General features: G+C 42.8%; 1 protein-coding gene across 4 annotated transcripts in view; it reads right to left on the bottom strand.

Moving 5' to 3' along the window:
- phldb1b (pleckstrin homology-like domain, family B, member 1b) overlaps nt 1–15,650 on the bottom strand; it is an 89,865-nt gene that overhangs the window by 5,660 nt on the left and 68,555 nt on the right. Inside the window, exons 12-24 of one of the 4 annotated variants that reach the window (XM_028572976.1) lie at nt 15,355–15,465; nt 15,161–15,250; nt 14,594–14,728; nt 13,895–14,017; nt 11,215–11,376; nt 9,549–9,686; nt 8,729–8,845; nt 8,438–8,543; nt 6,575–6,917; nt 5,975–6,065; nt 4,756–4,902; nt 4,170–4,389; nt 861–946 (exon numbers count right to left, since the gene is read on the bottom strand). In XM_028572976.1, the coding sequence (XP_028428777.1) occupies nt 861–946; nt 4,170–4,389; nt 4,756–4,902; nt 5,975–6,065; nt 6,575–6,917; nt 8,438–8,543; nt 8,729–8,845; nt 9,549–9,686; nt 11,215–11,376; nt 13,895–14,017; nt 14,594–14,728; nt 15,161–15,250; nt 15,355–15,465 (1,869 nt within the window). The remainder of the gene's footprint in view (nt 1–860; nt 947–4,169; nt 4,390–4,755; nt 4,903–5,974; nt 6,066–6,574; nt 6,918–8,437; nt 8,544–8,728; nt 8,846–9,548; nt 9,687–11,214; nt 11,377–13,894; nt 14,018–14,593; nt 14,729–15,160; nt 15,251–15,354; nt 15,466–15,650) is intronic. The other 3 variants (XM_028572977.1, XM_028572978.1, XM_028572979.1) reach the window with 3 other exon arrangements.

Here is a 15,650-nt window from a genome sequence, read left to right as displayed (position 1 = left end):
ACACTGAAGACGAGGAGGCAGCAGCAGCTCAGCTTTGGGTTGAAGATGAAAAGTACAAATGACAAGACGTGTAAGGCTTAAGTCAAGCAGCACGCAGCATGGATCATAAAGAACACAAGTATCGCCAATACTTCTTACGCTACAAGTATGGCCAAAAACTACACCTACGGCTCTACGGACCATTTTAACTTCCTCAGCAGAGAAGTGTCTTTGACAAATGGGTAAAAAAGGCAGAGAAAGCTCCAATGGGGTCGTATTTCTGTCAAGCCCTAAAATGACTAAAAATTATTTGATAACTTTAATCAGTCAGGAAGTATTGTCCTTAACTGGACTTTCCGCTCAGCCTACTGTATATACTGTATAACAAAAACATGAAATGTACTGTAATAAGGGATATTTCCTCTGCAATAAACGGCTTCTTGTTTTGTGACCACTTGAGCGATTTACACTGGGACTGACAGAGGGATCACACAGGCTTAGCAATTCAAATTACAAACGCACACAAGAATCAAACCCGTGCACTGTCTGAGGTCATGAAACACAAGACTTAACCATGCATCATCAGCCATTGGACTTATAGTCTCTACCACTATTTACAGTCTATGGTTTGGACACACAGGGTTCAGTGAGGTTAGAGGGGAGAACAGAGAGCGTGATACATACACTGGTCATATTCAAGTTGAAAAATCCCTTCTGTGACAGCAGCCGGCCAAAGCAAAAGCACAAAGAGGGGGGAGAAGCAAACCACAGAATGTGCAGAAACATGGTTTAAATGAAAGAGAATGCAGGATAAAAAAAAATAAACAAAGTGTGAAATAGATGAGAGAAAATCATTGCTGTCAGAGTCCATTACAACATACCTTTGTGGCACTGCGGAGGTGATCATAATAGACCTCTTCTATTGCTTGGAAGTAGATCACACCCTTCAGCTTGGTCTCATGTTTGTCTGTGGGAGGGAAAAGAACGTGGGTTTGGTGGAAGACTCAAATCTATTGACACAGACAGACACATCGCTTCCATGTCACCTAGAATAACGACAGGAGGACACGGCCATTAAAAAAAAAAGAAGAAGAAACCAAACTTTGATCATGACCAATTTATGGTTTGTGATGATGGATGGAAAAAGACAACCACAGCACTTTTCCCTCTGTTTTTAAAACCAATGGGGCTCTCATTGTATTTTCAGACTTGACTGCATTCTTACGCTACTCTGGTACATCATTGCAGTTTGTTTCATCAGCCACTGCAGAACTGCAGTAAGGAACCGATGGGGAACTCAACACCCCTCTCTACCTCCAGGCACAAACACTCACAAGCCAACTTAAGAGTAGTAGGTAGAAACGCAGAAGCGCTTCATTTCGAGGAATAACACTTTCCTTTTAATACGCAGCTATTATCTGCTAATGACCTCTTTAGCATTCAAATAGCCCTGCATTTGCATCTCATTTGACTGCATCTAAATGACCAAAAACTCCGGTTGTGGTTGAGGTTGATTAACGTGAATTAGCGGCGCTCATGACTTATGCTCGTCACCTCTCATTGTTCAAGGTCCGGAGACGAGGGCAAGCGATGCATCTCAATCAGCCTCCTCAGAGAGTGCAGCGCTGGGCGCATCTTAACTACTGCCAAAGTAATCTCAGTACACCTCCTCACCATGGCTCACTTTCAACAAGGTACGCTTTAAGCAGCTTTAAGCAGAACCTTCTGAGGACTTCAAAGGCCTGACAGCGAACAAGCGTCCCAGAGCTCACAGCGCAAGATCAAATTACACGACCGTGCACGCTGCATGCTCCGTGTACTGCTGCTCAAGGTCTGGAGGACGCACGTTCTGCCTGTCACTCATCCACGGCGGGGAATTTTCACCACTTTATATGTTAAATGTTAAACTACTTTACCATTTCACAACTGCCACCACTGATATTTCTATATAGTTGCGAGAATGTTTGGCTTAAAATAACCAGGGGTTTCTCAAGACAAAATCTTCTCACAAACGAGTGTCACATATCCATCGTACATCGGTAAAATGCAATTTACACATGAAGACGTCAGTATTAACAATCCAATAATATACTGTAATTTCTAATAATAAAAACACTCTTAGGAGCCATTTTTCTGCTCATAATAACTAAAGAACTTTTAATTAAGTGACATTTTCAATGCAGGACTTTACTTAACAAGTATTACTGTAGTAAAGAATCGGAGTGCCTTCTCCATCACTTGAATGCAGTCCAACACATTTCTAGAGGGTTAGCATGTTAGATTTTTGTTTGGCTGTAGTTTGCAGTGTTGGATGTTGGATGCCAGCTAATGTCGGATTGCATTGTATTGTAACGTTAATGTAGTGGCAGCATGTTAAAAACCTTCCTTCACTTCTTGCAGGATGTAAAGAGTTCTGACTCATGTTGACCACCATGTCCAACATCAACATGCAAGGCTATCCAAAGAGGACGAGGCTCATACAGAGTGAAAAACAGTTTAATTCCACAGATATGATCAAAATAAGATTAAAAAAAGGTAACAATTTGGCTGGATTATCAAAGAAAACTGCCCCTGTGCTGAAATTAAATTTCCTATAACCAAAAATACAGTTTACTCTCTGCAGTCAGAAAAATTGTTGCTTCACATCCTGCTCCGTTGAAGCTTAAATATACACTCACTCCACTTAAAGAAACCAACCTAAAATTGTCCAATAGCAGGACAGATTAATGGAGTGTGAGTCTTAATAGGGCAAAACATACATCAAAGCACATTGCACAACATGACCAATTACCTGAATTCTAATGTATGTTACATATTTTAAATGTCAGAAAACTGTTTTTGCAATGAGAATTAAATACAAAAACTGTAAACAATATAACATGGCATTGACGGTGTTGCTTTTATTTTGTGCACACACCTATATTACTTATACAGCCGACACACCTCCATCTCCACACTCCACCCAACACAAAGTAGAGGAGCAAATTCCAGATGTGAGTCTTCTCAAATTCACAGGCAATCAAATGCAACATTTACAGAGTTGGCTCGAATATAAGACAGTATTTTTTTCCCTTAATCACGCTTGAAAAGGTGTTGTATTATATTTGAGGACTAGACATTTATGTATTCACATCATCAGATATTCTTTTTGAATGAAGAGAGCACCAGTGTAACATCGGCTCCTACAGAGAGTGTTGCATTATGGGTTGGCTGTAGCTTTAATGTTACTAGGCTAGCGAGATTCTTTGAGTCTGTTAATAGTGTGAAAAATCGGCCCTGGCATTTTGGCCCTGACCGGCCCACCACATAAGATCACAAATACCACCCGTCCTCACACTCCCATGAATATATATATATACCAACTCCTACTCCTTAAAACTACTAATACAATGGGCCGCCGGTCGGCCCAACATGCATGGCGGCCCACCGGGAAAGTGCCCGGTATGCCAGATGGCCAGTCCGCCCTTGATAGTGTGCCTGATGTAGTTATTCATCCCTTAAAGTTTAACCTACAGCAGTTTCGCAGGACTGGTGCAATGTGTTTTGCTGCCACACATGAAATCAATTCCTGACCAGTCAAAATGTAGAAACAGTCCAATTACCAGAGTCATAAAATGTCACATTGAAGAGCTTAAACAGAGAAGAGAGATCATTCGGACTGCTTCAGCAGCCTGACAGGAGAGGCTGTGAGTATGTGTCTGAGGGACAGCTGTGGTTTTCAGTGTGCTTTAAAAAAAACAAAAAAAAACGTATATACTCATATGAGTATATAAGTTTGTTTTGGTTTTTTGAGAGAAAAGGTTTCTAGAATGGGGACATGTTCTCCTTAGACTAATAGTATCTCAGAGAAAACCTTCCCAACAGGATTAGGTTACTTTATTTGTACCCCATAGGTAGATTTGTTTTGGATTAGTCTGAAAGTGTAAAAAAAAATAAACAATTCCAAACACAGGTGTTATATACGGTGTCATGTCTCCAGACCTTCTTGTGTGAGCTTGAGATATTTGCTTAGCTACATGGACACAAATGTTCTACCTCTTTACAGACAAATAAGCACCGGCCAGGAGCTCCCTCATAGTTAAGGCGTAGGGGTAAAGGCGCTGATCATGAGCTACAACGTCCCCGGTTCAAACTACTCCGTTCAGAGTAAAACCATCGCAGTAATGATCCAGAATCCTGTGTCTTCTTACCAACATAGTAGGAGAAGGTCCTTTTCAGGCGGTCGAAGACGAACCAGCGCTTCTTCCAGGACTTGATCTTGCCCCCCATCTTCACCAAGTAGCCCTTGCACATCTTCTCTGTGAGGATGACGTGGTAGCACGTCTCCACGCTGTGGCCCGACGACTCGACATGGCAGCGCAGGTCAAACTCCTCCTTCCGAATGGGAAGGTAGCGAGTCATAGGACGGGCCTGGACAGAGCAAAGAATCGGAGAAAAACACAGGAGGATAAACAACTAGTTCAGCAAGGAGGAATACGGCCAGTTAGAGAGAGAATTACAGTATTTTGTCTTAAATAATGGAATATTCTGATACAAATATGTTCAGTTTGTTGCATCTTTTTCTTGTCCATGAAGAGATTTATTGTCCTGTGATGGTGCAAATGTTCTTCTACAGGTTTTAATTCTGAAGGAGAGCTGGTAATAGGGTTACTTTGGTATGAAAATGGTCAAATGTAATGATAGTGAACCCTGGCACAAAAAATTACAATCAGAAGCTTCACTGTTAAGCATCGGGTAGGCAGAGCAATTTTCCACCTTTCCAGCATGCAGACTGACCTGAGAGAAGTTCTTGGACCTCATCTTGACCTCCCTCTCCACTAGCTGCTGCCGGTGGAAGGTTTCATCCTGCAGTCTTTTCTCCGCATCCTCCCTCCTTCTCCTTTCCTCCTCCAGCATCTGACGCCGAGCCAGGCTCTCTCGTTCCTGGAGGAGAGAGATTTCATTTAATAGGTTTCTGTGATCTAGGTAAGGGCTCTTTTTTCAGCCAGAACTCAGCTTTGTGGACCTATATTCACGTACATTTGTTTGTGCTGAGAGCTGCTGGTATGGTAACAACCAACGGTGTAGATAGCAACACACATCAATATAATGCACATTACATTCATAGAGACTTGCAGAGAGCTGAAAAAATGCAGAAAGTATCCAGGAAGGGAAACATACAAATAAAAGTACTGAGTGTGTTTAAAGTACGTCGTCTTTCATACAATCCTGACATGGTTTGGAGTTTGTATTCACATTTAAATTAACTGTCTAAATAATAATAATAATAATAAGGTTGCACTGTAACCTCTGCCAGCGTAGCAGTGTTTTAAGTCTCTCTTTATGTTTCCACCTTAAAAAAACTGTTTAACAGCACATTAATTAAAATTAGAAATAAGAGCATTTGAATGGCACTCAGAGATTTTAATCCAACACCCTTATAAATAAAACTTTCTGGTGTGCATGAGCTTTGTAGTAACTTCACACAATCCTAAATGTTTTTTAAAAGACATAATCTGTCTACAAGTCTGTTATTTCCTCATGGCCCATCAAACCAAGCCAATCAGATTCAAAACAGTGGCCTTATAGTTTAAATCAACTGAACTGACTTAATAATACAACTTGTTAAAAGGAGCTACAGTCTTATAATGAACTTTTCCAAAGGACCACTGGATTAATCTCCCGCTCACACTCTTTGATGAGAACTACAGCTACAAGTAACAAGAGAAATGTGGGAGAAAAAGCTTCAGACCAGAGAATTGATTTGATCATTTGTATTTCAGTCTAAGCTTCTTCATCAGGACACAAAGAGAGGAAGACATTTGAAACACGAAGGCCAATAAAAATGAATGAAAGCCTTGAGTTGCTGTCTGACACCTTTTAAAAAAAAAAAAGAAAAAGATCATTTTAAAGCTATTGACAGAAACACTGAAAGAGCTCTCATCAATCACCAGGTATGGATTCTGAATAACCAAGTTCTCATACTGTAGCGCTCCCTTTTGAAGTTGTGCCTTACCCGCGATTCAATAAGTCTAGCTTTCTCCAGCTGCGCCTCCTTCAGCATTTTCTCCATCTCTTCAATCTTCAGCGAGTCCACTCCTCCGACACTGAAGTCAAACACAACAACTCAGTGTTACCACATAATGTTCATCTGCCTTCAAAGTGATTGAGATAGTACACGCGGACATGTTTGTATCCTAAGAAACAACTCCTATATCCGACAACTACATAATTACGTATCAACTTACTTAAAATGTTACTTCAAAGTAGGGTTAAAAACAATGTCTGCAGGGCAATTTTGTATACAGTATTTGTGAATTTATCTCCCTTCATTGTTTACTCCAGACATGTAAAAGCCTCTGAAAAAGCTTTTAAACCTTCTTTAAATCCCAGAGAACAGCAGCAACAGCCACACTCTGCTTTTAGCCACATAAGATAAGACCAGGAGTAAAAAACTAAATCCCTTAGTAAAGAAATTAAACAAGCGGGGGATAATGGACCTAATTTTGGTAAAGACAATATGATGATTATACAATGACGTCCATATCCAAATGAAAAGAGAGTCTGGCCTTGACTGTAGTGTGTGTGTGCATGTGTGTGTTTTCCTTGGTTGTACCTGGACATGTTATCTGGTGAGCAAGCCGAGTTGTTCCCTGTGGACACGCTGGTGTCCATGCTGTCGGAGCTCTCCAGGCTCAAGGTGTCATAGGGCTGCTCGCCAGCTGACGGGGGCTGGTGGTGCAGGATGGAGTGGTGAACCAGAGGGGGGGGGCCTACAGAGCTGTGGCTCAGCGCAGGGCTGTAGGCCATGATCGGGGAGTAGCAGGGCGATGAGGAGGTCGAAGTCATGAGGTGGGACTGAGAGCCGTGGAGTGCCTCCCACTGACACTGAGCCTCCACCGCTGCTCTCTGTTTGAGCTCGGCCAGACGGCGACGCTGCTCATCGATCACCTGCTGACCTGGAGGGAGGAGGGTGAGTGTCGATGAGTGGACGTTCTGATTTTGAACCAACGTGGCAGATGGAACGACAACGGAACTTCAACCTGCAAGCAACTCCATGTCTGTCAGCAGAGGTCTATTAGTTTCCTACAGAGCTGGGAGATCACCACTGTTAAACCAACATGCTAGCTGTAGCTCATCCAAGCATCCTAAACTGAAGAACCACGAAATGCACAACCAGCACACAAACGATCCGACCATAAACCATGCACCATACATACAAGTATGCGCTCTCTCAGTAACACAAGCTTGAGGATAATTGATAAAAACCAATAAAGTCCTGTCATCACAAACGTCAGTATCTATCAAACTCCTCACATCTCAAATCCATGCTGCTGTGCACCTGATAATGGGCACATTCGTCTGGAAAGAAGTGCCCAGGTCGGTCGATAACTCTCAAAAGGAGGAGCTCACTGAATGCTGAACATGCAAGATTTATTATCCTACAGGGGGAATTCATAGAAGATTGATGGAGGAAGAAAGACTCTTCGATGTTACAGACAAAAGAAAAGATGAAAAGAAATGTTCGTGGGAGAAGAGTTAATGACACACCACAGAAGGAAGAGACTGAGAGAGAAGGATGAAGAGAGGAGCGTTTGGTGAAGACAGGGTCTGAAATAAACAGCTGCCAAGTGTCAAGTTCTGGTAAACATTACCTTTGATGGATTAATCAATAAAAGTAACCTGCCAGACTGGCTTAAGACTTGAATTTTTTAGGTACATTCAGACTTTGGTCTTCAAGCAGGTTCCTGATTGGCTGCCTGCTATGCCCCCTGGCATCTAATGCTCTGCTTCTCTGGATGGTTAATTATCCACATGGTCGCTTAAACTTATCTGAATGTAGAATTAACACATTGGTCATTTGGAGTTTACCCATTTCTAAATGATCCAAGCAATAGAACAGGCAGGGTGATGTTTGATCTAGAAATCATTCTCTGCAGGAGAGACAATCAGTTCATTTCAGGATCAATCCCGCTGAACAAAAATAAAGAAAGCAATAGAAATCATCAACTCCTGGACGCAGCGATCCATCTACCTGCTGAGCTTCCCTCTATGGTGATCTGTCTGGAGGTCTGGGACTCTGTGGTGCAGCAGTGCAAGAAGAGACAAGTCCACAGACAGAAACAGACAGACAGGAAGAAAAAAAAAAAAAAAAAAAAAAAACGGAACTGCAGACGCTGATAAATGTGACTAACTCAGGTTTCCAACCCAGCACACGTGTGCGGCAGCCAGCGGAGCTAAAACACCACACTGCTTCGCTCTGATCCATTGAGTCAAACAACACTAAAGCATAAGGAACACACAACTCTCTCGGATGTCTCACACACACACACACACACACACACACACACACACACACACACACACACACACACACACACACACACACACACACACACACACACACACACACACACCTCCATTTAGAACGGTGTTGGTTTTTGTAAAGTGAAGCTCAGGGGCAGACCACGTCAGTTACCTTTCTGCTGCAGAGCCAGCTGTCTCTTGGTCTCAATGTCCTGCAGGGTTGCAGCAAGGTTCCGGGGCAGACTGCCAGTGCTGTTGGCCGCCAGCAGGGGGCTCTGCTGGGTCAGAGGGAGCAGACAAAATATTAGGATTAAATGTCAAAAATAAATAAATACATAAGAATTGTGGGGGTTTAAATCATTATCCGTGTTTTAGGCGGAATTGTGTGGACATTCTCAAAGTGGATGGAGATTTAAGACTAAGATTAAACGTTGATGGCCACATCAATAAACAACCTGTCTACCTTTGAGCTTGAGTTGCGTCCCAGTGTTGCTGCGCCGTGCTGCAGAGGGGATGCAGAGCCTGATTTAGGTTGATGAAGAGAGAGGCCTGGATCACTGTCCAGCTTAGAGCGGAACACCTGAGGGAGGAAGAATACAAAGAGCATGACGAGGGCTGATAGTACATGTGACGGCAGGTGGGGTGTTTTACACCGAAGCACAGCTGAAATCCACCATTGATGACACGAAGCACCTGCTAGAAAACAGAGGTTAAAAGCATGATAAGCATTATGCTGTGAGTGCTTATCAACACTGACGTTGTTAAAATAAAATGCTGGAATTAATAAATCAAGGTTTAATTGGCAGTATACATTTTCAGAATAAAGGACTTAAGAGGTTAAGGAGTTAGGCTGCAGTCACACACACACGGAACAACCGCACTACATGGAAGGAGACACGGGCAGTCTGCAAGGGGGTTTCAACTGATAAAAACTCAGTGTAACACACACACACACACACACACACACACACACTGGAACAACTGCCTAGTCCCTGTCATTAAATTGCTCTTCGATCAGGCCCACTAACAGTACATTAATGCTACATTCATGTACTATTGGACTATCTATGAAATGAAGACACCCTCTCTAAACCTAATGTGAGTTTTTTAGTCAGTTCTTCATCTCAAAGCGAGGTGAACTGTATTATCTAGTAGTTTTTTAAGAGGCTTCAAGAGGGAAGACATGACGTGTAAAGACATAAGGTTGAAGTAAGTTGAAGGTTGGCAGATGAATAGCAGCACACACAAACAGCAGAAGAAAAAGAAGAAGAAAGGCCCTCTACCTGCAGCACAGGCCTGCGGCCTGACAGTGATTTGGCTGGCAGAGAAGGACAGAGCTGGCCAGAGCCAGTCATCAGCTCCTGGTACCACTGCTCTAAATCTAGCTTGGGGAGGTGAGGCCTACTTCCCTCAGACTGGTACTGGGGAGCACACAGAGGAGCAGCAAAGAGAGACAGAAGAGGAGAGAGGAGAAAGGAAACAAAGAAGAGAAGAAAATAGAGATTAGAAAGCATTCAGTAGGAAGAGGGTAGAAACATTTGTTTTACACACCCTCAAAAGCTGTAATTAAGGTTTTTTTTTTTAATACTTTAAATATCTTCAACATATTATTGTTGTCAGCAGCATTATGCTTCATACCCTCCAGCTGCTATATCCCTATTTTACATGTCTCTATTCTAATTCTATGTTGCTGCTGCAATGACCCAGTTTCTCACAAGAACAGTTAAGTTCTTATCTAATTTTTTGTTTTACTTCACTTCAGCTGTCCTTGGAGCCTAATGCATACAGTATCCATATTGTTTACAATATCTAAAAGAACAATGCTAGATTTAGTTTTCTTTTCTTCTTGCCATTAATGCTAAGTTGTTTTTACCACAGTCACAAGCACCCACTTTTCTGAAAAAGCCATTTTAAACAGCTGATTGAGACATGCTGCTTGCTAACATTACTATCATGCAGCTAATAGTCACATTAAATAGATTTTTTCATTACTGCACAACTGACAAAAGTGAGTTTATTCAAGTTCAGTTCTGACACAATCTAATTTTATGATACTGAGGCAATGGGTGGGAAAAATTATGTATTCATCATATCAAATGTGATGGGTTATACAAGTAAAATCAGCAGTATGACTGTGAGCCACGTCTGGTGAATCTTTGGAAACAATGGGAGTCTGTGACTTGAGGCAAATCTGCAGTACAACAGACGGCAAGAGCTCCTGACTGAGAAATACAGTAAGATCACAGGGTTTAGAGTCTTTTTGGGCTTCTATAGTGACAGGAAATAAGTCTTGTATTATCCTGTAACACTTAAAGTGATATAGGCCAACTGTAACTGTGCGTATCTGTAAGTAAAAGTAACACATTTCCTTTTTTCCAATGAAAGAGATAGTTGCATGTATTCAAAAAATATTTCTGTTGTGACAAATAACATAATGCAAGCACAAATTTCAGAGGCGATACAATTATGTATCTATATTTCCAGGGCACCAAGTATGGTGACTTTAAAGGTGTCCCAGATCAATAAGATATACTAATTCTAGGCTGGTGTTCACTCTGCAAAAGTGTAGTATACTCACTCCAATCTTTTGTGTGCTGTCACTGTTCATAATTCGCCCCCCAATGCACAAATAAAGTGGAGGAGCTACATGAGGATGCTGAGAACAGCATGACAATGAATATGTACATACTGTATAGAAATAATATGTAGTTCGAATTTGGGAAACAAATATAGGTTGAGATAATTAACAGGGCAGGAGAAATGAAAACATGTTTTAGATTTTTTTCTGTTTCACAAATGACTCTTAAATAAATTCAAAAATAAATTCAAATAAAACAAGGGACAAAAGCAAACACTTTTTGGTTGAACTGGTGACAGCCGATAAACAAATGCAGCCAAGAAGGAAGGAAGGAAGGAGGGAAGGAGGGAAGGGAGGAAGGAAGCACACACCTCCACAGAAAGAGAGAGGGAGGAGCCGTGAGGATAGGGGAGGCAGGAGAAGGCGGGGTCTACTGCTCCAGACTGCAGGGGCTGGCGAAGCGGGGAAGTAGGGGACGACTCCACCTTTGGCATCCCATACATCTGATTTAGCTGGCCCACTGTCACATACTCCTTCCCAAAGGAAACACACACGCAGACAGGAGAAAGAGACAGTGAAGACATACACGTCAGCAAGACAGGCAGCAGAAGGGAAACATATCAAGACCTTCTGTGTTAGGGGAGGAGGGTCATAACAACACACAGCATATGGCAACATGTTTCACACAATCAACATTAGGTTTAGACTGATATACAGTGGGGGAAATAAGTATTTGACCCCTTGCTGATTTTGCAGGTTTTCCCACTTACAAAGAATGCAGAAATCTACAATTGTAATCATATGTACATTCTAACAGTGAAAGACAGAATCCCAAAGAAAATTCCAGAAAATCACATCATATGAATTTATTAAAATTGATAACCATCTGATGAGGAAAAACAAGTATTTGACCCCCTGGACAAACAGCATGTTAATATTTTGTAGAAAAGCCATTATTGGCCAGCACAGATGTCAAACGGTTTTTATAGTTGGTGACAAGGTTTGTGCACATTTCGGCAGGGATGTTGGCCCACTCCTCCCTGCAGACAGCCTCCAAATCATTCAGGTTCCGAGGTTGTCGCCTGGCAACTCGAATTTTAAGCTCCCTCCAAAGATTTTCAATCGGTTCAGGTCTGGAGACTGGCTAGGCCACTCCAGAACCTTGATGTGCTTCTTCTTCAGCCACTCTTTTGTTGCTTTGGCGGTGTGCTTAGGGTCGTTGTCGTGCTGAAACACCCATCCTCGACCCATCTTCAGCTCTCTCACTGAGGGAAGGAGATGTCGGTCCAGAATTCCACGATACATGGCCCCGTCCATCCTCCCCTCAATACCATGGAGTTGTCCCGTCCCCTTGGCTGAAAAGCACCCCAAAGCATGATGTTGCCACCACCATGCTTGACGGTGGGGATGGTGTTCTTTGGGTTGTACTCTGTGTTCTTTGCCCTCCAAACACAACGAGTTGAGTTGAGGCCAAAAAGTTCTATTTTGGTCTCATCTGACCACATCACCTTCTTCCAGGCCTCTTCTGAGTCGTCCAGGTGGTGAATGGCGAACTTCATGCGGGCCTGTACATGTTTCTTCTTGAGCAGGGGGACCTTGCGTGCGCTGCAGGATTTCAATCCATGACGGCGTAGTGTGTTACCAACCGTTTCTTTTTGTAACTGTGGTCCCAGCTGCCTTCAGTTGATTCATCAGTTCCCCCCTTGTGGTTTTGGGATGATTCCTCACCGTTCGCATGATCAGGGACACCCCACGAGGCAAGATCTTATGTGGAGGCCCAGACCGAGGGAGGTTGGCGGTGGTGTGGTGCTTCTTCCATTTCCTGATAACTGCACCGACAGTTGATCTTTTCTCTCCAAGTTGCTTTCCGATTCTCTTGTAGCCCATCCCAGCCTTGTGCAGATCAACAATCTTGTCCCTGATGTCCGTAGAAAGCTCTTTGGTCTTGCCCATGGTGGTGATGTTGGATGCTGGTTGTTTGGGTGTTGACAGGTGTCTTTTATACAGGTAACGAGGTGAGGCAGGTGTATTTGATGTAGATAATTGGTTCGGATTGGGGCTGTGTCTTAAAGAAAGACTAACTGGCTTGTAGGAGCCAGAATACTTGCTGTTTGTCCAGGGGGTCAAATACTTGTTTTTCCTCATCAGATGGTTATCAATTTTAATAAATTCATATGATGTGATTTTCTGGAATTTTCTTTGGGATTCTGTCTTTCACTGTTAGAATGTACATATGATTACAATTGTAGATTTTTGCATTCTTTGTAAGTGGGCAAACCTGCAAAATCAGCAAGGGTTCAAATACTTATTTCCCCCACTGTACGACACCAACACTGGCCTCTTATCATATCATTCACCACTAACATGTTTATTCTCTAGACAAGCATACATTTCTTTTCATAGATGTATCATTATCCTGGGTTCTAATTAACAGAGCAATGCAATTATACAGTTATTAGAGCTGCAGCAGGTAGAATGGAAAATAACGCCAGAATTTTAAGTAGAGTGAGACCTCTTCCTGCAGCTCTCCCTCTCCCCTCTTTGTTGCATGGGCAATGCATGCGCAGAACAGCCAATAGGAATGCTCTCTCTCTCTCTGAAATGACCTATGATTGACCAAAGTCTAGCCTGAAGAGGAGATGCAGAAGTCTAGTTTTCTCTCAGACCCCTTGAATTACAATATGCTAAAAGATTATTATCAAATGTGTGCCATACAACGCCAAAAATGAAGTGAATACCACAAGATACCAGCTTTTGTATGCCTCAAAGCTAACCTGTATTTATTAGTCCAACCCTAAATAAACCCTCTGTACTGCTGATGCTAAGTGTCTCCTGTAATACTGCCTTGCAGCTAAATAGGGGTGAGTACAAGTTGCTTATACCTAAAGCTCATGTAACGGAGAGCAAAGACAACAGGACAGTCACTTTGATTAACAGCAAACCAGCAGAGGGAGCAACATAACATGGAAATGGAATGATGGAGAAGAGACAGAGGAAGGAGAGTCATGACAGAAACTACAGAGGAAAGAGACAGACAGGAAGTAATGGTACCTCGCAGGGGCCAGCTAACGCAGCATCTATGGCAAACGAGCGGCCGTGAGAGGCGGGCTTGCTGTTTTCATGGAGGCCACTGCTGCCGTACATCTTATAGACATCTGACAGCTTCATGTACTCCTGAGCACGAGCCAACAGTGGTCAGACAGGATGAGAAGCCATGAGGACAACACTGTACCGTACTTCTTATGTACAGTATATTAACACGCACATACAAGCACAGACACCATATTAAACCCGAGTGCTGGTATTACAGCTAAACGATGCGCGACGACAACAGATAGACAAACAGGAACACACCAAGCAACAGAAAGCGCATCTTTAGCATCACATCTGGCTGACACACAGGATGTCACACACAGGCTGTTACAACAACCAGTGATGTAGTGGTTAATAAAAAGATGCTGAAATTGTGACCGCATTGTATCATTATATCCTCTCCTGATTTTAGGTGTCTTCCACTACATCCCTGGGCTCGGAACAGATAAAAATCCCAACTTGAACTGAAAGCTACTGTGCCGGCTCCTCTTTTTAACATAACTATGCAACCCGGGCAGGCACAGTAGGTCACAGGTGCAATTACAGTTGAAGTGTGACCAGGACACTAACAGTACAATGGGTAACCTTTGGGGTGAGTTGCACAAACAACAAAGCGGGACGCAGAGGGCTTCATGCAGGGATCATTAGTCTGGTTACCTCCGTAGGGCTGCTGGGGTACAACTGACAGAGAGGGGAGGGATGTAAGTAGGAAGGAGAGGCTCGACAGAGGGAATGCTGGGAGGAGTGGACATCCTCCAACAACAGGTCAGCCTCGCTGATACGGAGCGCGTCCTGTTTTAACAATTCAGGAATAAGTGCTTTTAATGCTTACAGAAAATGTATGGGACACAGATACTAGTTCTGGTTTCCACAAATAAAATAAAAGGGAATGTGTGAAACAGGTGTTCTGTCAATTGCCCTCCCTCTGATAAAACACCAGTGAAACATCAAATCCACTAATGTACTGACCATTAAAAGATTAGTTTGCTCTACACATTAATTATTAACAACTCCACATTATAAACACGCATAACCATCAAACATCTTTGCGTTAGTCTGATTACACCAGGTGTGTTGAACTGTTGGATTCAAATGATTACCAAGAAGTTTGCAAAATGACTGAGTGAAAGCGGTAAATGTGGTGAGGAATCAGCTACAGGTCACCAAAGCTCCCTTTTGTTTTAGGTCAGGAGCACTGACTGTATATGTGTGTACTTCTCTCACTTCTCTCATAGCAGAACAGGACTTGGGGAAGATCTTTCCACCCGTCAGGCTGTGGTATCTCTTCTCCAGGGCTGACAGCCTCTCCTTCTCCTGGAACATGAAGGCAATATGTTAGTTTGTTTAAGGAGCAACTCTTTAAACTGCTCATTTTTTAGATCTCTGCAATCATCACTATTTTTCCTTCACAGTAGTACCTTTTGGAGCATTTGTAGTGTGAGGGTCCGGTCTTTGGCCAGTCGCTCGCACTCCTGAGATGCCTGCAGTCCAAGCTGGTGGGCCTGGTTCTCCAGAGAAGACACCTTCTCCTAAAGAAGGCAGAAATAATGAAAACCTGTATACAAGCTGTGCTGTGACAATAGCACAAAACGCATTGTATAACTTTCTGAGTACCAGAGTGGAAGGATGCAGCGGTGCAAAATGAATGCATCACTAAAAGAAACTCCACAGACCTTCAAACCTCCATGTTGTAACGCCAAATGTCTATGGTGGT

This window comes from Perca flavescens, chromosome 3 (assembly GCF_004354835.1).
Source record: "Perca flavescens isolate YP-PL-M2 chromosome 3, PFLA_1.0, whole genome shotgun sequence".
NCBI classification, from domain to species: Eukaryota; Metazoa; Chordata; class Actinopteri; order Perciformes; family Percidae; genus Perca; species Perca flavescens.
The sequence above is the reverse complement of the archived record's forward strand: the minus strand, read 5'-3'. Positions and strand labels throughout refer to the sequence as shown.